The sequence below is a fragment of the Dunckerocampus dactyliophorus genome, chromosome 2, assembly GCF_027744805.1.
Source record: "Dunckerocampus dactyliophorus isolate RoL2022-P2 chromosome 2, RoL_Ddac_1.1, whole genome shotgun sequence".
Taxonomy (NCBI): domain Eukaryota; kingdom Metazoa; phylum Chordata; class Actinopteri; order Syngnathiformes; family Syngnathidae; genus Dunckerocampus; species Dunckerocampus dactyliophorus.
In genome coordinates, this window is record NC_072820.1 from 33,249,958 (window position 1) to 33,275,018 (window position 25,061).

At 40.3% G+C, this 25,061-nt stretch overlaps 2 protein-coding genes across 4 annotated transcripts in view; one reads left to right on the forward strand and one right to left on the reverse strand.

Moving 5' to 3' along the window:
- Window positions 1-26: 26 nt before the first annotated feature.
- adrb1 (adrenoceptor beta 1) lies at window positions 27-8,059 on the forward strand. The gene has a single exon (XM_054764275.1). The coding sequence runs from the start codon at window positions 6,330-6,332 to the stop codon at window positions 7,467-7,469; it is 1,140 nt and encodes a 379-aa protein (XP_054620250.1). The 5' UTR covers window positions 27-6,329; the 3' UTR covers window positions 7,470-8,059.
- Window positions 8,060-10,568: 2,509 nt separating this feature from the next.
- ccdc186 (coiled-coil domain-containing protein 186) overlaps window positions 10,569-25,061 on the reverse strand; it is a 40,608-nt gene continuing 26,115 nt past the window's right edge. For 2 of the 3 annotated variants that reach the window (XM_054764262.1, XM_054764242.1), the window contains 7 exons: window positions 23,811-23,953; window positions 23,227-23,482; window positions 22,016-22,205; window positions 20,453-20,545; window positions 20,135-20,354; window positions 15,284-15,503; window positions 10,569-12,301 (listed from right to left, as the gene is read on the reverse strand). In XM_054764262.1, coding sequence (XP_054620237.1) covers window positions 12,218-12,301; window positions 15,284-15,503; window positions 20,135-20,354; window positions 20,453-20,545; window positions 22,016-22,205; window positions 23,227-23,482; window positions 23,811-23,953 — 1,206 coding nt within the window. In that variant the 3' untranslated portion in view covers window positions 10,569-12,217. The remainder of the gene's footprint in view (window positions 12,302-15,283; window positions 15,504-20,134; window positions 20,355-20,452; window positions 20,546-22,015; window positions 22,206-23,226; window positions 23,483-23,810; window positions 23,954-25,061) is intronic. The other variant, XM_054764252.1, reaches the window with a different exon arrangement.

Consider the following 25,061-nt stretch of genomic DNA (forward strand, 5'->3'; position numbering starts at 1 on the left):
TTAAATTCTTCTCGTAATGCATTGTTCCCAGCAGAGCAGTTCATTGACCAATGGCTGACATCGGGCCACCAGAGGGAGCTTATGAGCTCCCAGTGAACTGCTCTGCTGGGAGCAATGCGTTATGGGAAGAAATTAAAATGGCTGTTATTTTAAAACTCATATTGGTACGTGTCTTGTATATTTCCTAGTTACCTTTGGAGTGTTAAGTTGCTGTGTGATGATTTTAGCCTTCTATCTAAGATGACCCCGTGAGTCAGACTGTTATGTTGAGTAATGACCTCCTGCGATTTCCGACAAGTTGACAAGCTCATCGTGAGTTCCCTTGTAGCTCATGATTGGTTCCTGCTAAAGAAAGACCTACCGTTTCCTCACTGACTTGCGAGCGGCACAGTATTTAAACGATCAGTAATAGTTGTGTGTCACGAGATTAGAGGATGGGCATATATTAACCGCACCACTGTATATGAAAAAACGGTCAAACTACCAACTTACAACCTTTATTAAAGTTATAGATTTTATTTATATATATATACAGTATATATATATGTATAATATATGTATTTTTTACAATCACGCAAGTGTAAAAATAAGTTAACCAGTTAATATGAAGACACATTTAATTGTGACAAATGTAAAAAGAAATGCACCACTGTAAAAACAACAAAATCCTCAAGGGATGACACAAACTATTTGGGGGATAAGGCCAAATAAAAAGTGAAAAGAAAGTTGTTTTTTTAATCATTTCCTTTTTGACAAAAGAAAAAAGATCCTCATTGAGGTCTTTCATGACAGTAGTTTGACTCTGTCCTTGTTTTCATCTGATTCCAAAGTGTACAGCTTGAGCGCTTGCTCAGCTTCAGAGGTTTCACGTTAGCGCTCGGTTCTGGACCAAAAAAAAGAAAAGAAGTGTACTCAGGCCTCGCGTGGGCTCATGGCGGCTGATGGATGAGGTCAACGTTGTTTCTGATCATGTAGTCCATTTGTGCAAAAGCTGGACTCTTCCAAAGATGATTTTCATATCTAAAAGCACTCACAGCTGTAATGTTATTAAGGCGCTTGGACATTTATTGTTCCGAATGACTCCTGCAGCTTCAAGTAGGAACATTTATTTACTTATTCATCTAATGTCTTGAAGGGTGGGACTGTAGTAAGGGGGGCAGTAGGTACTCCCTATAGGAAAGTATTTATTCCTTGACCTTGTACCTGAACAAATGCAAGTATAATACTACTTAAAGTAACAATATGTACAAATTTGACCTCAGAACAGCACCCGAAAATGGTGCGAATGTCCCACAGGCTTGTAATATGGAGAATCACGTCTGCGTAGTTTCCATGGCAACCCCAAATTGCCTGCTTGAGTGGTCTGTAGTAACGGTGTACCAGCCTGGACACAGCTAATGTTTGCATTAGCATTAAAATTGTGTCCCATCCGGATGGCACGCTCTGTAGCATCAGCGATAACATTACTGTTCAGAATTGTCTACCAACAGAATGTTATCGAGTTAGCTTCAGAGCTAACTTTTACCATGTTGAACCAACCAATACGCTTGAGTTACCATCAGAGCTGTTTAGAATGGGGTAGTCTACCAATCAAGTGCCCGAACATTAGCATCAATGCTAATGTTATTGTTTACAATTGTGTACCAAATATTCTGTACTTAGCATCAGAGCTAACATCGCTGTTTATAGTAGGGTGCTAACCGAAAGCTCTTGAGTTAGCATCAGAGCTAACATTAATATTTTACATTTGGGTATAAACCAAATGCTCTCTAGTTGGCATCTGCACTAACATTATTGTTCACAGTGTAGTACAAAAAAAAAGATCTCGCAAGTGAGCATTAGCAGAGAGCTAACATTATTGTTCAGAACTGCGTGCCAACCAAATGCTGTCTTATTAGCGTCAGAGCTAACGTTGTTTAGAATTGTCTGCCAACCGACTGCTCTTTAGTTAGCGTCAAAGCTAACATCATTCGGTATTAATCCCCATTGTCCCCATCTTTATCACATGGCCCAGAAGTGCCTTGCAAAACAGTTGGCAATAAATATTGCAAAAAATAACAATCAAACCTAATCTCTTTTTAGTATTGTTTGTTGTTATTTAATTAGCACCAGCAAGCTGCTTTTAATCCCTTTTCAAATCCCAAACTAGCTTGATTTGTGTATTTTGGTGTTTTTTTTCCTGGGGTATCTTTGCTGTTATGTATGCAACTCAGTGCTGCACTTTAAAATGTACCGTAACAAAAAGAACAAATAAAGTATTTTGAGCTGATCTTCTAACACTGGCCGCGAATCAATAGTTGCATTTATTACAAAAACCTTTTGTCTGCATTTTGACTGATTCAGTGTCTTGTTTTGGTTCTTGTGCGCTTGCATTGGATTGACTTGTCTTGTGCTCCAAACACAGGTCCGTGTTATTTCCATCGTGTTCAAAGTTGGACGGTGGCTGCATGGTTGGCGCGGTAGCGTGTGCAGCGGCGGGCAGATGAATCCTCAAGCCTAGTTTATGCTCCTGCCCGAAGGTCCTCGCTCCTCCCCCTCCAAAACCTCCTGTATAGCTTGACGTGCGCCTCCACAAAAAAAATTACAAAAAATAAATTAACCTTACAAAGCAGGGTCGGTTTTTAGTACATTATTGACTCGCTCATTTGCAAACGCCTCCTTTTTAAATTTTGAATCAATATTTTCAATAAAAGTGATTGTTTAACACATTGATTAGTTACACATCCAATAATACTCTCCTTCTCTCTTTAATTGCTATTGATCGCTTGCGGCGAAAGGACTGCACGTCCCGCGCTCACGAAGAGCCATAAAAGGATCAAGACTGCATCCACTAGTGACGACACGAAAACATAATCTGAAATGGGGGCTTCCCCAAGGGGGAGATACTGCAACAACTAGAAAATGAATGAGTCGTGCTTCTGACAACTTTATTAACCCCGTCTGACCGTCGACATGCGCCCGCCAGCAAAGACGGACATAAATCAGCAGCGTCATTGTTCGCTTCGGTGGCGCGTCCTTCTCTTCGTGGTGACATTTCACATTATATTCTGCCTTGAATAATCCTCTCAGTATGGACGCTGTGATAAGAGCACAAAGCTTATTCCAAACGCTGTCATGTGACCAAGCTGGTTCATTGTTTGTCACCCTTATGACAGAAAGATGCTGATTAAAAAACAATCTTTGTGCAGGAAGGAACACATCATCACTTTTCCTCTTTCTCCCGAGAGAAGGCATTACTTCTTTGGAATGATGCCCAACCTCTGACCTTGCTGCCAAGAGGTCAAGCAGTGAGCTGAGTAGAGGTGTAGCTGCACGCCTCTGCTCTGAATCGTGTGTGGGAGCACTGGATGCTCGCCGCTCGACGCCACTTCACCCGGCTCATTTGTGGGCATCACGAAGGCGTGGAGTTGGCAAAAAATGCGGAGTGTTCCAAATGTATCTTCATTGAAAACACCAACACCAGGTGGATAGGTCAAGAAGGGCTTTTAAATGTGCCGTTATTTTCAAGTGCTCTGTTGGAAAGAGCTAACTTTAAAAATGGCCATAAACTCTTTGAACTGTAAAATTGAGATTTTTGTGGCCAATTGCAGGGCCGGATTGTCTAAAAATTACAATCATAAAGTCCTAATTTTAATAGGAAAAATGGAATGATATCATCGGAAATGATGACTTCATCTCAGAATTTCACACACTCGTCATGTAATTGGACAAAATTACAATTTTTGTTGCGTAATATTGCGCCTTGAATATTGTAACATTACAACTTCATTCTTGTCAAATTATAGATGTCATTTTGCAATATTAAGTCTTAAATTCGTATGAAATCACGACGATTCTTATAACATTCCGACTTTCTTCTCGCTAAAATCTGGTCTTACTCTCTTGAAATTACCATTTTATTTTCGGAATTGCACACACTCGTCATGTAATTGGAGTCGCCGTGTAAATGCTACGTCTAAAATGTAACATTTCTCAGCATTACAACTTTTGCCGCGTAACACTATGACTCGCCTCATGCCGACTTTTTCTCATAACATTACAACTTTATGCTTGTTCTTGGCGAAATACTTCATTCTCCTTTTATTCTCATAACAGCACGACTTTTTTTCACGCTGAAATATAACGTCATTCTTGTCAAATTATAGATTGTGTTTTGTAATATTAAGACTTAGTTCTCATGAAATTACGACTTTATTCTTGTAACATTATGACTTTTTTCCTCACTGAAATATGATGTTGTGCTCTTAAATTACGACTTTATTCACGCAATTTCACACACTCTTCTCTTGGGACTGGATTATTTGGACAGAAAAATGAATATGGTTCTTTTTGACGTTTTTTTTTTCGTCATAACATTGTGACTTTTTTCTCGTAACATTACAACTCTTCTACTAAAGAGAGTAAAACAGTTAGCATGAGGGAGCTAACAATGCACATCATTGGACACACCTATTTTGACTATAAAGCCCTCTAAAAAAACCTCAAACAACATTTTATCATTTTATATACATGCAGTAACAGGTACATTCACAATAACATATAATACTTTGAGTATTTTATCGTATTTTGATCACTTTAAATATTACTTGAACTTCTTTCCCGGGTGCATTGATTTCACATCTAGTGCTGCTTCCATCAACAACAGCAGCGTGTCAAGGCCGTGCCTGTTTGTTACTACTAATCATGGCGGACTTTGTGAGAGCCCCCGACTACTTTTGGACAAATGAGGATGCAGAACCTTATCATTTTGATCCTGAACATACGGAGGATGAGCTACAGGTTTTAGAAGCTGAGCCCGCGAGAAGAAAGAGTGAGACTTCGAAGGTAACAGATGGGGGGCAAGTCATTACACCAGCATGACTTGGTGGTGCAAATGTGGAGCTTGTCAAGCCATGCCGACGGAAATGGAGTGTGGCAACCAGTGTTAGCCTTGATGGAAAGGCTTCGTGTGTGACACACGTGTGCTCATGTTTCACATAAGGATTGTGGATGATGGGCAAAATTCCACAAAAGTGCAGTCTTCCAGGCGGTGGTTGCGCTCACGCAGGCAAGGCCAGCCCTGTGGATAAAACTCATGGTAATTTACGCTTTCAAAACACAACCATGACCGACACCTGTTTTGCTGTAGTAGGCAGCAATGTAATTCTGTGACGATGAAAATACAACCTAATGGACGAGTGACAAATATGCCATATTTGTCAGATTTATGGTGGACCAAGAACGCGGCTTCTGGACACTTCATTAGGAACACGTGCATCTTTTCTGAAAGATGTTACAAATAATGTTGTTGTGGGTTTTTTTTTTTTTTAAATCAAAGTAATAAAACTGAGCATTATTATCTTAAAAGGCACACTTTTTGATGAAAGTCTATTGACGGTCCAGGTGCACCTTATAAAGTGGGAGAGTCAGTCCCAAAAACAGCAGTACACACCTGTCATACACAGGATCTTTGACTTACATTTCTTTTGCAGTAGAGTCTGAAAAATAGCACAGTACTCTTGTCACATAGATGATTTTGGACAAGTGTTTTTGCAGTAGGTCATTAATAGCAGAGTGATCCTGTCATGTAGAGGATCTTTGATTAGTTTTTGCAGTAAATGATTAAAAACAGCAGCACACTCCTGTCTGACAGAGGATCTTTAACTAGGATTTTTGCAGTAGAGCCTGAAAAACAGCAGAGTGCTTCTGTCACGTACATAATTGTTTTTGCAGCAGGTCAATAAAAACAGCAAAGCGCCCTTGACATATAGCAGATCTTTGACTGTGTTTTTGTAGCATGTTCTCAAAAAGAGCAAAGTGATCCTGTCATGTAGAGGCTCTTTGACTATCATTTTTGCATTAGGGCCTTGAAAACAGCAGCACGCTCCTGTGATAAAGAGGATCTTTGCTTAGTGTGTTTTCAGCACATCCTTAAAAACAGCAGAGTGATCCTAAAGAGGATCTTTGACCAGCGTTTTTGCAGCATGTCGCTAAAAACAGCAGCGTCTTTGACTAGTGCCTTTGTAGCAGGTCCTTAAGAACAGTACGACACTCCTGTCACATTAGAGAATCTTTGATTAGTGACTTGGTGGTAGGTTATTAGATATAGAGCAGGGGTCCCAAATTACCGGCCAAGTGGGTCCGAGCTCTCTGATTCGTGATTTGGCTGTGACGTCACACGCCGCATTGATTGACGTCCAGGGTCTGTGCAGGTCCATTCAGGAGCTTCAGATGGAGTTGGAGCGCGGTGGCAGCAGTGCCGTGGCAGGCGCGCCAGGCTGGGGGGGCTTCACTCCAATGAGAGCATCTCCACCACTAACGGGGAGCAGCACTCTGCTTGGCAGCCCGTCATGGGTGGCGTCAGTCCCCGCAACCTCACGGCAGTGTCGGAGGAGTGGGTGGCTGGCATCAGCCTGGTGATGGCGCTCATCGTGCTGGCGATCGTGCTGGGCAACGTGCTAGTGATCGTGGCCATCGCCCGGACACAGAGGCTCCAGACGCGCACCAACGTGTTCGTGGTGTCGCTGGCGTGCGCGGATCTCATCATGGGGGTGCTGGTGGTGCCCTTCGGCGCCACGCTGGAGGTGCGCGGCTCCTGGGCGTACGGCTCCTTCTTCTGCGAGTTCTGGATCTCCGTGGACGTGCTGTGCGTCACGGCGAGCATCGAGACGCTGTGCGTGATTGCGGTAGACCGCTACGTTGCCATCACGGCGCCCTTTCGCTACCAAAGCCTGCTCACAAGAGCCCGCGCTAAGGCAGCGGTATGCGCCGTGTGGGGCGTCTCGGCGCTGGTCTCCTTCCTGCCCATACTCATGCACTGGTCCCGGGACAGCGCGCACACCGCCTGCTACGAGGACCCGGCGTGCTGCGACTTTGTCACCAACCGGGCGTACGCAGTCTCCTCCTCCGTCATCTCCTTCTATCTTCCTCTGGTGGTTATGGTGTTCGTGTACGCGCGCGTCTACCGGGAGGCGAAGCAGCAGCTGCGGAAGATCGACAAGTGCGAGGGTCGCTTTCACATCCACAGCTCGGCGGGGCAGTGCAAGAGGAAGCCGCCCCGGATGGCCGCTCTGCGAGAGCACAAGGCGCTCAAGACGCTGGGTATCATCATGGGGACCTTCACCCTCTGCTGGCTGCCCTTCTTCATTGTCAACGTGGTGCGAGTCTTCGGCGCCGAGTTGGTGGACAAGGACCTGTTCGTCTTCCTCAACTGGCTCGGCTACGCCAACTCGGCGTTCAACCCCGTCATCTACTGCCGGAGTCCGGACTTCCGGCGGGCGTTCAAGAGGCTCCTGTGCTGGAGGAGGAGGCCGAGGAGCGAAGGCATGCTGCACGTCAGCTCCTGTGACCTGAGCCGCTACTCCGCAGGCTTTGTGGCCTCTATGGAGCCCGGAACCCTTGGTCTGTGGACGGACTGCACCGGGCTGGACAACAGTGACAGCAGCCTGACAGGAACCGGCAAGCTGTCCCGCTCAGAGTCCCATCTGTGACTGAAACTAAACAGGCTTTTCTACATCCTGGAAGGAGAACAACATGAGCAAAGTACATTAAAAGCCATAAAAGGAGGAACAAGTTGTGGGTCAAACAACTCTTTATAGGGTGTAGAAATAATTCTTTTTCCATTAGAATTTGTCTTTTTCAGCACCCTTTAAGTTCCCAAAATAAGATGCAAAGAGTGCAGCCGTCCTTGTTTTTACCTCACAGCCGTCGGCAAGTGCAATTGTTGCAGCTATTTGTTCCTATTTAATGTTCTTTATTGTTATCAATGCTTATTTATTTCCGCTGCACTGTGGGTTTGAGTAGAGTGTGTCTTGTTGCTGTCAAGCTTTACGTGCTATTTGTATACGTGTCCTGTGAAATGCGAATAAAAAGAAAATAGCATGGCTTGCTTCCTTTTATTCAACGACTTACAAGCGTTTTTAAATGTTAACTACTCTTCATTACTGCAGCATCCATTCTTATGGATGGTGGTCAACCTAAGCCGGGAGCAGATTAGCATATAAATAGACTTCAATTGCTCCAATGTCAATTGAACATGCATTAACCTTTAAGAGCTGTCGTGAGAAATGAGCCAAAACTCCCCAGAAAAGTGATCCGAGTATGACAGCTGTGGCTAGCATATCATAGAAAACCTCACAATGCAAATATGTCCCCCTCTAGTGGCTGTTAGCAGCATATCTAGTCGGCAGCCGGTGACATGACTGACATCAGAGCAAACTCAACTGAACTGAGAGCGGCTAATATTTTTGCAGTAGGTCCTCAAAAACAGCAGCGCTCTCCTATCATATAGAGGATCTTTGACTATGTTTTTTTCAGCAGATTCCTAACAGCAGAGCTCACTTGTCAAATAGCCCATCTTTGACTAGCATTTTTGCAGCAGGCCCTTAAAAACAGTACAGCCCCCCTTTCATAAGCATTTGGAAATAATTTTTGCAGTAGGTTCCTAAAAACAGCAGAGCACTATTGTCATATAGAGGATCTTTGACTGGTGTTTTTGTAGCAGATTCTTAAAAACAGCAAGGCACTCTTGTCATTTAGAGGATCTTTGTCTGGTGTTTTTGCAGCAGATTCCTAAAAACAGCAGAGCACTGTTGTCAATTCGTGGATCCTTGACGAGCGTTTTGGCAGAGTGCTTGTTTATTCACGACCTACTACAAGAATGCTAGTTAAACATCCTCAATAAAGATCCTCTTTTTGACAGGAGAGAGAATGACTTTCCAAAAGAACAGCAGAACGTTATTGTCAAATAGAGGAGCTTTTGAGTGTGTTACGGCACCAAAATGATCTTCATGTGCTGAAGTGAAATAACGGTGACGTTGTCTGGCTGCGTTTGCCATCTGGCTTGTTTGTCCAGCAGAGATTGGGGATCTATTTGGCCGTGATGGACTGACCATTCATGATTGCATGTAGAATTGTTGATTCGCGCTACCAAGTGCCGATTTTAAAAGGCATGTTAGTCAACCCAGCCTTTATCTATGGCTGCAATGTGAATGAAAGATTGCAGTAATGCTACATGAACAACTACAAGGAAGGACTCCATTGGAAAAAGTTTCTTCGCATGCTTTTCTTTATCCATTTTCTACCGTCGGCTGGAGGCTTTGACTTAGCTCTTATCTACTTGCTGCACACTCAAAGAGCATGAGCACTTCTCAGCATGATCACCAGCATGTCAGTGCATGGAGCCACAGGCTGAGCACCAAACATATACGCTCTATTAACAACAACCTTTGCTGCAATTTCACACCTCCTTCCTGACAAATGAAAACTACACGTTTTTTTTGGTCCCACATGCTGTTGAAACACTGGGATCCTCTCAAATTCCAGCTGTACGCGACCCTGGAGTGGAGCGGAACCTCCGTTGAAAGCCAGTGAGAGATATAAATAATGGAGCATGACATACAGTATGCATTCTTCCACTTTCAAGTCATGACTGTTCTCATTTTAATAACGACCAGAAGAATGCAGAAAAAAATGGTTAGAAACACAAAGTACAAAAATATGAAAACAAATGAACAAAATATACTAATGAATGTGATTGCAAAACATTTAATTACAATAATTCTAACACATTGAAGAGGAAAAAAATTCCAAAACTGTAAATCTAATAGAAACAAAAAAAAAAAGAAAAATAATACCCCTCAAAAATACTAATATTACAGAATAAAAATATACTTAATTACAAAAATAAAAACTAACAAACATCCAGTAGAAATGTACTCAAAAAATAATTGCAAAAACACTTAAGAATACTTACACATTTATGTATGTATGTATGTATGTATGTACTTTATTTATCCCACAGCGGGGAAATTTACTTGTTACAGCAGCAAGACAAGTAAAGAGAACAGTGTAAAGAAAGCATTTTTGTAAATCTAAGCTAGAAAATTATGGTGGGTGGGGGGTTACATCACAACACATTGACGCAATCCCCTGATTTGATGTAAATATGACCCTAGAGGCTGGGATGAGTCTCGAGATGACATCACAATTATTCCACTGGATGACAAGTAAGTACTGTAGTCTTCTGGTGATGCCATGACATGAGTTCTTTCTTAAGAATAAAAATAGAAAATATCTTTTTTTAAAAAGTCCACTTAAATAATTTACAAAGCTAATTTTTTATCCTGTATTCCATTTTTCACATGGCAGTTGCACAACTATTTTCTGTGCTATGTTCATAAAAGGTTAGCCCTTATGAATCAAGAGTGGTCAACCTAAGCCGGGAGCTAAAAATAACCTCTCTGCAGAATCAATGCCTGTAAAAGAAACCTACAAAAAAAAAAAAAAACAGCATGAGAAAGTAAAATGAAATGGGTTGTTTTCCTTACCTGGTGATTGATTGCTGTGTGGAGCTACATCTTGCAGACGTATGACAGAAAGACACTCACTTCCTGTAACGTTCAAGCAGGCAGGTTGGCTCTTGCTGTTGCATTGGAATCCCTGTGGTGCTTAAATCATACGCTTTGACCTCCAGCATCGCTGATGCTGCACCTTCTGGGGAAAAAGGCCTCCTAAATCTGCCTTATGCACAAAAAAAGCCACTAAATGTACACTGCAAAAGCAAAAACAACCAAACCACTCCATCAAGTTAAGACTCATGTCATTTTTATTCCACTGCATATGCAGGTGCATCTCAATGAATTAGAATATCCTTGAAAAGTTCATTTATTTCAGTAGTTCAATTCAAAAAGTGAAACGCAGAACACGCAAAACGATTTTCTAATTTATAGAGATGCACCTGTATAAATACACAGAGAGACTCCATTTAAAAAGGTCAATTTTACAGAATCTACAAAGTTTAGAATCACAGTTTGACACAACCCGCAAACGGATTGCACAGAATGGGGGAGGGAGATGCGGGGCGTGGGACAAAAAAACAACACATTTTTATGAAAATAATTGGATTTAATTGGCTGAAGTAAAGGTCATGTGCTGCCACAATTGACATTTCAGTGTTGCCTCAGGGCGTACATTACAGGGGTAAACCTAAAAAGCGCATACAAGTGCTTGTCTCAACTGTTCCCTTCATTTTTTTTGTATTTTTACTTTTAAGAGTAAATGTCTGCTGTGATCTTAATGCAAAAACTGATCAATATTCATCAACATGAGGTGTGAACAAAAACAATGCAAAAAAAACAACAACAAAAAAAGGCACACGCGTGTGGTCACGTATGCACATCTGTACATGTCAAACACATGCTAAAAGAAAGGAAGCACATTGCACTTTGTCCCTGGCTAGAATAGAAGTTTTTGGAGCTACAACACCCAAAAAAAAAAAAAAAAAAACTGTGGTAAGAATACCTCAACATTTAAGACATTTCCCTACTAAGTAGTACCATGCACGTGGTGAAAAAAACCCTAAAACAATGAAAACGTCTTAGTGCACTATATGACATCATTCATTTCCCTGCAACATAAGTACTGTACTATAATGTATAGTACTATAGTAATACTATAGTGATACACTCCCACAAAACAGCTCCTTAAAATACATTATGTACGTACGGTATATATTTGAACATTGTTTATATCTATGAATTTCCTTATTGAAAAATGATTTGATTGATTTTTTTTTGCTTAATTTTGTTGCATGGAATAGTTACGTTGCAATGACAAATGGCGCCATCCCCTGCAATAAAACAAAACAAAACAAAAATGCAAGGAAACAGAAAATGATGTTGCTTTAGATTTTTGCCCCTGATTTTGAGCTACGAGTGCGGCACAACGTGTGACTAGTGGGAGAAGAAAACGCCAAAATGTCTGAGGTAATTCTTCCCAAGTATTTCAATGAAATGAGACTTTCTAAAAGAGCTTACCCTTAAAAAAAATAAAAATAAAAATAGGTGAAGGAAATAAAATCAAATTGGAAAAAAAAAATTAATTAGAAAAAAGAACTGACATTCAGACTGGCTGTACTTTACTTCTGCAAGCTGAGCACGGCGTCACAAAGATGGCTGCTGCTTCACGTACTGTATGGACGTCATGACGGGCTGGAACATTTTGGCATGGAGGTTTCACTGACTTACCAGAAGACAAGATTCACATCCATGCTTCATTTCTTTACATTCACTACGATGCCCTGTTGAGGTCTTAAAAGGTCCACTGAAGGATCATGGCATGGCTCATTGCAGAAGAAGATCCAGAGATCAGGAGATGGAAGGATTCAAGTAAGAGGAGAAGAGATGCTACTGGCACATTCATGATCAGTCCTTCATCATGTCCACTTAGTCCTGGACTATTAATTACTCCTTGCTCCGTCCACGGGATCTCGCTGCTGTTTTATCAGCTTCTCAATCTCTGCGCCCAATGTCTGAAGGTTCTCCTGGAAATCAAAAGGTCATCAGCAATTTTGCTTTTATAAAAAGAAAATTATAAAAAAAAAACAAAAAAAAATCGGTGTTAGAACGCTGTCTAGATCGATCCTTTCAAATGGTGACTTTCAAGGAAACATTTGTAGTTTACATTTAAGTTTATATGAATGATAAATACATACTTTAAAATGATCGTATTATGAAGTTTAAATTGTATTATATTTTGTAAGTATTTCAAGAGGAATGACTCCCGGTAAGCTTTTCCAGTCACTGTTTACATATTTTTAGGGATCAATGCTGGATGAAAATGAAATCTTTTCATTCACCATATTCATTTATTATTTAATTAATTAATTAATTGATAACTATTTTTATTTTAATATTTTGGCATTCTAACAGAGAATTAAATTATTAATATTTCATTAATTTATTTTAACGATTAACTATTTTAAGATTTTAGTCATCTCAACAGATTAAATGATCCATCCATCCATTTTCTATGCCACTTATCCTCACTAGGGTATTAAGATTGAATTCATTGATGATAACCATTTTATTTTAGGATTTTAGTCATCCCAACAGATAATTAAGGATAAATATTCATATTCATTTTGAATTTCTGATATATTTTTTTTAGGATCTCGGGTAGGGTTGGGCATAGAGTTTCAAGCATCCATGGGAACCAGGACTTATAGTCCGATCTGGGATTGTTAAAAAGTTTTTATTTCAAGTCCTATTTTCGATGGCCGCTTCTTTCACCTGAAGAAACAGCGGTGAGTACCAGCGAAGAAGAAGCAGCTAAAACGTTTGGCTTAACTTCATAAAAGTGATCGGTCGGCTCAGTGCAGCATTTTGCAACACAATGATATCAATCAAAGATAGGTGCATGATCAACAGGATTAATGTTGACACATTCATGTTGCAGAAATAACACAGTACCTCATTTTTGATGCGCTGTCGGACTTCCTCTACACAGTCAGAATCAGGGAAGTCAAACAATAAATGACGTCTGTCTCATGCCAATGTAAGCAAGGGTTTCAGGATGCTAGCTGATGTGGAAGTTTGGTGTAAACGAAAGGACAGGAGCAGAGGCTACAGCTAGGCAAGTTTATACACGTGCAAAGTCCGTCTGTGTTAGCAACAGTTAAGGGACCTTCTCAACTCGCACAACACACTTCGGGCCTTCAAAATAAGAGCACTATCCTGTTTACATACCGACCTGATCAAAATTTTAAGGCAAGTTGAAAAATTGCTAGAATTTGCATTTTGCACATTTGAATCTTAATGAGATTTTAAGTAGAGCTACAATATGCAAAAACAAGAAGGGGGAGTGAGACAAAAAACATTTGGAACTTGTAATTTAAACAAAACAAAAAGTGAAATAGGCTGTTTATCACCTGATCAAAAGTTTAAGACCACAGACTATAAAAGCCAAAAAGCTAATCATTATCGGGCATTCACACTGTCATGCCCTCCTGATGGCTAAAGCTCTTGCAGCGTGCCATTGCTGCTGAGGTTGGGTGCAGTAAGATTTTGAAAGATTCTGAGCATTATGGAACAAAAAACTCAAGTGGTAAATGCAAAAAAAAAATCACACCTGCGCTGAGCCGGAGGATCCGATTGGCTATCCATTAAGACACAGGGCGGTCTTCGACCCAAATTAAGGCCCTTACTGGTGCAGGGTCGTCAAACGGCGGTTGCTTATGTGCAGATGTTGCAGCGGGCATCCCTCATGACTGAGGGTCCTCGTCTGTGTGGTAACAGCCGGGGTTTTCAACAGGACAACGCTGCAGTTCACAATGCTCGCTTGACCAAGGACTTCTTCAGGGAGAATAACATCACTCTTTTGGACCATCCTGCATGTTCCCCTCATTTAAATCCCATAGAGAACATTTGGGGATGGATGGCAAGGGAAGTTTATAAAAATGGCCATCAGTTCCAGACAGTTGATGCCCTTGGTGAAGCCATCTTCACCACTTGGAGCAATGTTCCCACTAGCCTCCTGGAAACACTCGCATCAAGCATGCCCAAACCCATTTTTGAAGTGATTAACAAGAACGGTGGAGCTACTCATTACTGAGTCCTACTGAGAACATTTTTTGTTCTGGTTTGGAGAGTTTTTTGTTATTTTTTGAGCAATGGTCTTAAACTTTTGATCAGCTGATAAACAGCCTATTTCAGTTTAATTGTTGTTTTCAATAAATTACTTTTTCAAAGTGCTTTTTGTCTCACTCGCCCTTCTTGTTTTTGCATATTGTAGCTCTACTTAAAACCTCATTAAGATCCAAATGTGCAAAATGCTGGTCAACTGGTCTTAAGATTTTGCAGCATATGTAAAAATTATTATGGAGCGTATGTAAAAATAACGGTGTCATAAAAAAATAGCTTACACCAACAATAAGGCAACAAACAAACTATACTACTTTTCAAAAGTAAACATTTGTGAAAGTGTACTCCTGTAAAAAGAAACTTCATAAAGTTTATATTCAAGTTGAATGGTTTCACATTAACAGTATATACTGGTTGAAAGTAGCCCTGTAAGAAATTCAAAATAAAGTTGATAAAAAGTGCACATCATCAAAAAATTCATTGAGAATTTCAGACATTTCATTCAAAAAGAACTCTGGTTAGCGCCCTCATTTAAACCATGCAAACTTTTATGACCTCTTAAAAGCATCGGAATCGAAAATCGTTAGGAACCAGAATCGAAACGAAGAATCGGAAACGGAATTGTTCAAATTCAAACGATGCCCAATCCTAATCTCGAGTCACTACTTACTATTATTATACAGTATGTATACTTGTAGTATCAATTTATCACTTGTTATATCTTTTTAAGTGTTTTGAATTTTTTTCAAGGTTTTGCATAGGCTTAAAAATAATATCATGAAGTTTAATATGACATGTAAATATATAATATATATACACACACTGTATATATATTATATATTATACGCAATCAAATCAGCGCTCTGAACAGATGGATGCCATACCTTGAGAGTGATGTTCTTCAGCAGCGTGTCCTCCAGCACTGCTTGCAGCTTCCTGTTGATCTCCAGTGACAGGTCCAGCGTCAACCCGCTGTCAGCTGGGTGGGACGTGTACAGCGACGCCATGATGCCGCCCCGCCGGCTCAGGTGGGCTTTGTTGATGTCCGATGCCTCCGACGAGAGGGCCCCCGATTCTTCCCTGAGCACGTAGCTCTGGATGATTCTGTGGAGAAGGTAGCATATCTAGCTCAAAATGTGGATTCTCAAATTGGTATGCAGTAACACTAGTCAGGTGTACAGAAAAGGTGATTTGCATAAATGCAGACACACTATACCCTTGGGACCAAATTGGTCCCATTAACTCCCATTAAAATCACATATTTTTGATTTACTGTATTCCTGACATATTTCAATGCATATCCAATGAATACCTAATAAATCTAAGCCAGGGATGTCCAAAGTGCGGCCCGGGGGCCAATTGTGGCCCTCAGCTGTGATTTTATCGGCCCGTAGCACAGTTAACACTTAATTAAAAAATCAACAACAGCAGCAAAAATGGGAAAATCAATCAAAGTAAAAATATTAAGAGAAGAGTTGTCATCTAACAAAGAAATAAAGCCATCATTTCACAAGAATAAAGTCATAGTATGAGAAAAATGTCATTTTAGTAGCATGAAGTTGAAATGTTCAAGAAAAAGGTTTTATTGTCAAAAAGGATGAATAATGTTGTAATTTTTGGAAGTTTAGGTTGGGGGAAAATGTATAACGTTAAAATATTAAGAAGAAAATATACAAGAAGGTTGAAATATTTGGAAAATTATTTTAAAAAATCAACCGCAGAAATTTTACCAAAGAAAAGTCAAAATATTAAGAGGAAAAAAAAAAGTTTTCTAATTAGCAAAAAAGTTACAATTTTATGAGAATAAACTTGGAAAGAGGAAGGCCAAAATGAAATAGTTGGAAAATGAAAAAAACATTAGAAATGGAAAAAACAGCTGTAATTTTACGGGAATAAAGTTAAAATATTAAGGAAACAAGTCATAAGCGAATGAAGAACAAAAGTCGCAATTTCCCAAGAATAAACTGGCATGATGGAAATAAAACATACCTAATTTTTAGTAGCATTTCACCTGTATTACAAAGGTGAAATGCAGTTTTTTCTTGCGCTACGTATACTGTAGCTTCTTAGCATATCTACCTGTACACGTGTTGCTTTACAAAAAATCCAAGTGGCCCTTGCATCCTTTCATTTTTTAGTATGTGGCCCTCGCTGGAAAAAGTTTGGACACCTCTGATCTAAACCTCTACCTCAAAGTAAAGGGAAAACAAGTTTCACATGTGATTATGCATATTTAGTGTTTTCCCCCATTGAAAAAGAATGGAATGGAATAAAAGTATTTTAAAAAAATGCAACAATTAATAAAATAAACCTTTATATTAGGGCTGTCAAAGTTAACACGTTAATGCACTGTTTTTCTTTTTACATGCAATTAGCATGCGTGCGTATGTCCTGTTTGAGCCTCAGCCCACACCGTAGTTTGAGGAAACGCAGCAGTGGATGTGGAGCCACAAGTGGGAACAAATACAGAGGAAAACTGGACACAGAAAAAGGGTATTTTAAATGGTAAGTTTAGCTTCAAAACCCTGACAGATGGCTCTCGCAACAAGACCAAAGTTATTTGTATCTACTGTCGCTGTGAGTTAAATTGTCCGAAGTACACTGACTGCCAGAGAGAAGTGAGGTACTGCCAGTATTTTTTTATTGCCATTTATACAGTTGTGACTTAGCATACGATTGCGCCAACTAACGAGTGTTTTTTTTAGATACTAGCCGTCTCTCGGATGACTTATTTGCTTTGAACTGCAAGCTAAAATTTGGGTTACGAGCTGCTACTTACCGGCAGGCATAGCCGAAGACAGTTATTTGGGAGCTTGTGTCATGTGTCAAAGTGACCATGACTGGAGACGACAATGGATCTAGATAGCATGAGCAGCATTCTAGCCATTGTTGCAAACTTGGCGACTTTGTCTCTAAATCTGGCGACACTCCAAAAAAAAACCCAACATATCTATACTTAGGTCTTTTACATTGCATTTTATATGCTTAACTGTTTTGTGACCTAAGGGTAAAAAGTTCATCTTAAAAAGGGCCTCAAGACTTACAGTATTGTAATCAAGGCTAATGACTTTATTAGTGGTCATTTAAAATGTAATGTGTTTTAACGTTCAAAATAAAGTATTTTATTAAAAAGGTAGAAAAGCACTGGTGACAATCCAAGCAAAGATCATGCATCGATATAACAAATAAAGGCTTGGTGATTCGAGAGCTGCAAAAAAAAGCAGAAGCACTACTCAGCGTTTTATCTGCAGTGGAGATAATAAATATGCTGACTACAAGCGTGGACTAAGGAGGAGAGGATAACATCTTAAACATCTTCTTACATGTGTTTCTTTTCATAATTATTGACTTTGCAAGGAGACACTTGCTTTTCGTTCCACATATCCCCCCCAAAATATAGACTAGAAACACATAAGAAGTAAATAGAAGTTGCTAAGCACTACAGAGCATACCCACACCCAGGCTGGACATATAAAAGGACACTTACCTTCGTACTAAATTCGTACTAGACTTGCAGGGATCCATATTTTGACCCCAGTTCCATCACGAGTGTTTTGTAAAACAAAAAAATAATAATAATAGAAATGAAAGACGCTGGGTGAGGGCGACGCAAAACACGAGCGCTGGGTGTGAAAATTAAGCGACTGCGTGGAGTGAAGGTGGTTGGTTCACACTTCATTTTTGGAGGGCTGGTTTCACATACTGAACTCTGAATTTCCTCATATAGTGGCTTCAGCTCTAATTGATGAGTGCTTCATACCGCAAATAAAACTACCTGTAGAACAGACATGGCATCTGCAAGGCTGAATTTCAAAGAGGAAAATTCAAAAAAAGATAATTTCTTCAATAGAATATTTTTTGATATTTATTGTTAAATATGTACTCAAATGTTTTTATTCATATTTACGTTATTATTATTTATAAAAAATTTATTAGAACAGGGGTTCTGATCAGCCTGGACCAGCCTGGACCTACTTATGACCCCATGGTCATAAGTAGCAAATATTATGCAATTTTATTCAAAAAATTAATAAAAGGGAATGCTTTACCCCTAATTATTGCCTGGTAATAAAATAATAAAAGGCTTTAACCCTAATAAGCACCTGGTTCTCTCTGAAGTTGAGTAAATAAACAGCTCTGGCCACTACAGTATATGACACGAAATGGTATATTCATTATCACACACATGAGATTGTAATACATGTAAAATATTTGCGGAAAAATTGTGTAAAATGTATACACATGTATTTAATAAAAATAATTATAAAAGGCTTTAACCCTAATGAGGCCTGGTATACTGGATATGACATATTTATTATAATACCCATTAGACTTTAATATATAATAATTGTAAATTATTATATATTATAGAAAACATCATTCAATGTAAAGTTACAAGTCAGGCTTTACCCCTAAAAAGCACTCCCTGTACGAATAATTAATATCTGCCACATCTATCGTTTTTATCTTGCTGATGTTCACTAAGCTGTCCTGGAGGGGAAAAAAAGAGAAACACAACAAGACAAATCGACATCCATGTTCTAGAAAGAGCAACATCGCCCTCCACCCTCCTCCTACACCTCCTCCTCCTCAGTTAACTGAGATTTTGACAAAGCTAATTTTAGCTAGTCGACCGTGGGATCTGTCCTAAATTGTAACTTTTTCAATGTAGGTTGAGCCAAAACGCCAGTTGGAAATTATTTTGTCATGTGATAGAGAATCTCAGTGGAGTGTTTGGATGGACTAATCATTGCATGTATTAAGTCAATGGATTTGCTCATTGTGCTGAAATGGATTTAGTGGCTCCAATGATGAGAGTCTATTGGTGGAAGGGGAGGGAAGTGGAACTCCCTATTTCCCTGAAACTTGGCAGAGGTCCATTTGGACGAGTGTCCGTCCTTCACACGCTTCCTTTCTCTGAGGCAATGGCCATGAATATGAATCACCAAAGACGCCAATTCATTCATGGCTCACCCTCTACTCGGCTATAAATAGTTCTTATTACATTTTGGAACAAGGTGTAGGTAAGAATTTGTAAGTCGAAGGCGGGTAGGCGCTCTCATTAACGTGCGTAAAGCATGTGTTGTCCTTCAAGGTCAAGTGGCGATAAGCAGCGAGAGTGATGTATGGTGGAACAAAATGTGACTCTTAGAAATGCTATTGTGATAAATAGCAAAGAGTATGGCACAGTGTTTTTTTTGCCTTGGAAACTGCTCCACCAACTTCACCTACACACCGACTGTAGTTTTCCTGTATAGTTTTACTAATGCTTCACTTTCTAATCAGTCACAGTGTTAAAAATGGCATTATCACTACTTTGAAGTGTCATTGGTCGTCACAATCTAAGTAACACATGATTGCAGATAACCAGTTGTTCATATGCTGATTCTAAAACTATGGTACAAGTACCATTGGTGGTATGTGGGGTCCAAATAGTGGTACAATGAGGGAGATTTTTTTATTTATTTAATATTAACAAATATTAATTAAAGTACGTCGTTATTTGTACGTAATTGTTTTCTTGAACAAATGAAGGAAATGTTGCTTTCTTCTTTATTTGTTTGGCAGTATAAATGTGTAATTCTAACAGTGACATTATTAAGTCATGATTGCTCCCTTTGCTGCCAGTATTTATGCTGAATTTACACTACCTTGATTTTTATGCTTACAGACAATTTTTTTGATGTAATTGTGTCCCCCATCGAGTGTGAATAAGGCTATGGGCAGTCACTCACTTGGTCTTTTTCCGGATCTCCTCCACAAGTTGCTTGATGTGATCCTCCATGAACTCGATCTTCTCCTGCTTGCGAGCAAGCGCCTTCTGCAGACGGACGATACGCTCCACCAGCACGGCTTTGTCCACCTCCGGGAAGCTGTCTACGACCATCATCGAGGGGCCCGTTTGGCTCTCTGGCGAGCGGTCCTCGTTGCCACCGTGACGTACGTTCAAGGAGCCTTGTCAAGGGGAAACATGAGTCATGACTTAAGTCACATGACTTTAACCACACTGGTTGCCTTTTTAATGAAAGATTTTTATTATTTTTTGAACAAACCAGAGGAAGCACCTGAGGAACTAGATCTGCTCCCCATGCTGCCGCCATCCCGATCGCAGCCTCCATTCTCAACCTGCTCTAGTCGCTTTCGCGCTGAGACAGAACAAGAAAAAAGGTGATTTCAAATAAAACACGAATTACTGTGTTAACCCGAATATAGACGGTACTATATCCCAAAAATATGTCTTATATTAAGGGTGTAGAAATGTATACATGGACAATAGACGTCTTCCTCACAAGGGACATTGTGGTGGTGTGTGTGAAGGACTTCTGTCTTCACACACACCACCACAATGTTATTTTCTTGCTTGAAAAAAATAGCAACTGCCCTGATTGCACAGTCTCATGCTTAACTCATTCAATCCCAACCATTGTTCAAAAGACAATCCATTCAGCACCAGCCATTTTAGACGATTTTGACTGATCTTTCACGGCACACAGAATATTGTTTTCTATGGTTATATAAACAAGGAACCTCCCAAAAGAGAGATTAGACTCCTTTCTTTCATCAGAAAAAAAGTTTGATTCTACCTTTTCCGTTATTTAGTAATCAGCTGTAATCAGTAGAACATAGGTATGCTTCTGGAAAATATCGCCCACTAGCAAAGGGACAAAACATTTAAAAAGGGAAAAAATTTTTTTTAAAAACATATAAATACGTTGCTGGGATCGGACGTGCGAGTTTATAAAAACTAGGGATGCTCCGATCAGGGTTTTATACTGCCGATTCCAATACGATCATCCAGGACTGAAATCGGCCGATAGTGATACCGATCACATGGATTAATGATAGTTTTGTTAAATTTTTTAAATTTATTTATGATGAGTGCTATTGGTGTTTTATTTGGGGTGTAGATACAATATGTATTCATGCAAACCAACAAGTGACTTCTCAACAAGGGAGTCAGAGCTTTTCCTCCTGTCACTCACATGCACGCCATTCTCTAGCAAAAACACATAAACTAATTGGCCTTCCCCCAATCCTAAATTTTTCAGTAAATAATGCATGAAATTCATAAAAACAGTATGTAGGAAGTGGGGGCACAATTAGGTCTGAATGTGACCATTTGTGAACTAATCACCTTAATTTTCACCCTGTGAAATCAAGTGAGTGGATGAATTATTCATAACGCACCTATGGTGTGTGCATGTCAAATCCTTACATTTAAATTGAACCAGATGTCAAGTATACTCCAAAGTGAAGCCTTATTACTTTCCTCACGTCTGTGTCAATATCAGTAATGTGGGTTAGCCAAACTTTTAAAATGAGACTTCAAAATGAATATAAAATTGTCATCAAGACTACCGTGAAAGATCACAGGCTCCCTTAAGGAAACCTGAGCTACCTCCTTCACATGTGCACATCTCCTGCATACGAGATGGGAACGCTGAACTTTGTGTGCTAAGGTTAGCGTGTGTGACCAGAGAACCAAGTAGGAGCGAACACTCTTTATCTGCACATAGAAGCTGACATTAAAACCTATGTCGGTTTATCAGCAGGCCTGTTATACTGCACAGAGTGTGGAGAATGGAGCAGAATTTCTATAATACTGCTTTCCTGACCTTGCGTTAGCTGTTTGGTCAGGTCCTTCATGTTGACAGTCTGTTTCCTTTTCTGCGTCACCAGCTCGTCCCTCAACTCGTCGACTTGTGTCCTGAGTTGGCCCACCTCGGCTTCCAGCGCCATCCGCTCCTCCTGCAGACCCTGCACCTCCTGCTGCCTCAGCAGCTCTTCATGCTTGAGCCACCGTGACTGCAGGATGGAGGACACGGAATTGCAAAGAGCGGAAATAATATGACTGCTATAAAGCAATGAAAAGATACCAAAGGGATCCAACACATGAACTGTGACATTTGCGGCGCCCCCTATGGGCAAGAGACATACTAGTATAAATGTAATACAGATATCCACAGTTTTATCATCATTAAACCACATGTCAAACTCATGCCACAGCGGGCCAAGAGACTGCAGGTTTTTTTTCCCAGCCGGTCACCAAAAGCAGGAGATTTTAATGATCAATATCTCCTTCAATTTGAGCGAAGTAGCTCATCAATTAAAACCACCTGCTGGTGGTTGGAGAGAAAACCTGCAGTGTCTCGGTCCTCCATGTCACGAGTTAGACACCCCTGCATTAGTCAATGAAGTCCCAAGGACGTTTTGCTTGATGGTGGCCGTTTCTGAAACAATCCTGCTGACAATCCAGCTAACAAAGTTATGGTGAAATTTTGATTCAAAACGACTTAATAGGGTTTAACATAGAGATGGGGCCGATTCGATCCAGTGTTATCGGGTTGCAATATCAGCATACCAGTCATACATACGTGCACTGTAGTCGTCCTCCTTACTCACGCCTCACACGCAAGCTTGCTGCCTGACGTGTTCACAGCCACACAAAACAGTCAGACATCACAACACTATACAAAACTTCCGGGTCTCTACATTATCACTGGCCTGCATACTACAGCAAACTGAGCTCTGGTACCGGAATTGTATTGGTATCATCAGATATCCACATCCCTAGTTTAATAACTGCGCCACCATGTGGTGTATTTGCCAGAAAAATAATAGCACAGGCAACACAGTAGGGGTACATTGTCACTCTTTTCTGTGCAGTGGTTAAGAAGTAGAAGAGTACATGTGAAAACAAATTTTAGTTGTAGTTTGCGCTATATGATGAGCTACCCCTCATGTAGCTGAATAATGTAACCCACAATATTAGAAACACCTTTCAGTATGATGCAGTTACATTAGCGACTTGCTCAGAGTTGCCAACCTTTTCGTCCAGCATGCTGCTGGTCTCCTCCATCTTGGCCTGAAGCTCGGCAAACCTGGTGCTGAGCTGATCCAGCTGTGCCTGCAGAGCGTTGCTCTCGGACTGCAGCTGCGCGTTTTTGCTGCTGAGCTTCTCGGTGAAGCCCAGGAGCTCGGCCTCGCGCTCCCTGCTGCCCTGCACGTCGCTCTGAAGATCGGCCATCTGGTTGTTTAGTGCGTCGACCTCCTCGCAGTGAGACGTGATCTCCTTCTGGTCGCTGCAATATGCCGCATTAAAACATTGTTTAAACAATCTCATTAACTGGAGAGAGACATGCTTTGAATTTAATGGGTTACTTAGTCAAATAAGCCAATAAGTAGGTCAGAATCACTAAGCACAGACAATACAGACGGCTCTAAAGAACCACAATGTATCTTCCAAGACATATTTTTATCTCATGCAATCCAACATTCGAGAGCCATCCAAATTATCACAAATTTGTCCAAATTAAAGGATGCACCATTTTTGGTCCATGTTTTTTGGACCCAAACCACAAATATAAATTAAATTGTTCATAAACAAATAATAGACAAGAGGGCTATTACCGTTGATGCTGCTCTTGAAGTGCGGCGATCTTGTCCAGGTCCTCCCTGTGGCGACCGATCTCAGCTTTCTGCCTGTTGATGATCTCCCGGTACTTGCTCAGCTCGTCCTCCCATCGCGGACGCTCGTCCTCCAGACACTTCAACTACAGAGAGTGACAGACAAGCTTGTTGGTGGAGGTCATGGTTATGGTTTCATTTATTTGAACATGCATACAAGTTACATTGGAATACACATATTACAATTCACAGTTGTGTCCAAAAGGAGAAGGAAGAAGCAAAGCTTATTTAATCCCCCATCCGTTTGACATCAATTGCAATACATTTGTTCACTGCCTGGTGCACTCTTTGTTGGTTTAAACACATAGGAAAATAGCAAGGCCATGTAATAATGTGGTAATATAGTAGTCAAAGCTCTTGTCACTGTAACTACTTCATATGACAATCATAATAAATAATACAGTCAAACTTGTCTATAGCGGCCACTAGAGGGAGGCTGCAAAAGTGGCCGCTATAGACAGGTGGCCTCTAGAGACAGGTTGGCGTCCAGTTTGAATGTTGACCAGTAGAGGAAAAAAAAAAAAAAAAAAAAAAAAAAAAAAAAGGGAAAAAAAAATAATAATGTTGACCAGTAGAGGGCACTGCGGACTGCGGATAAAAGTTGTACAGCACTACTAGGCTTGTTATTATCATGGTTCATGGTTCATGGTTTTAATCCTGAACATGCATGAGTCAAACAGTAGCACATCACATAGTACAATTCACAATTTTGCATGTCCAAAAAGGAGCAGGAAGAAGCAAAGCTTATTTAATCCTACCCCTTATCAGTTTCATATCAGCTGCAATACATTTATTCACCTCTTGTTCTTCCAAGTGTACTTTGTAGGTCTACATGACAATGTAGTGCAATCATAGCCAATGTTTTTACTTACTAAAAGGAAGCTAGAGGCTTAATAATAACTGATAGAATATATCCACGACCCACAGAACAAAGCTGTGCTAGTAATGTCTTACGCTTGTTTTTAATATTTTACTTTTTATACGGCAGAGTGTCATTACAGTTTTAGTTCATCAGGAAGTGACGGGAAGTGACGGTGGGCGTCCCGAGCAGGAGAGCTAGGCTCAGTGCTAGCTGTGAGTTTCGAGAGAGTTGGGAAGTTAGTTTATGTTGGCGTGGATGTAAAGTCCTGCAGTGTTCTCCGCTTTTAATAAAGCCATTAAAGTGCATCGGTGACGTGAGTCTCTCCTTCCCCA

Bases quoted from the DNA above. Each gene is read 5' to 3' on its own strand.
- adrb1 (XM_054764275.1), top strand. From the start codon at position 6,330: ATGGGTGGCGTCAGTCCCCGCAACCTCACGGCAGTGTCGGAGGAGTGG.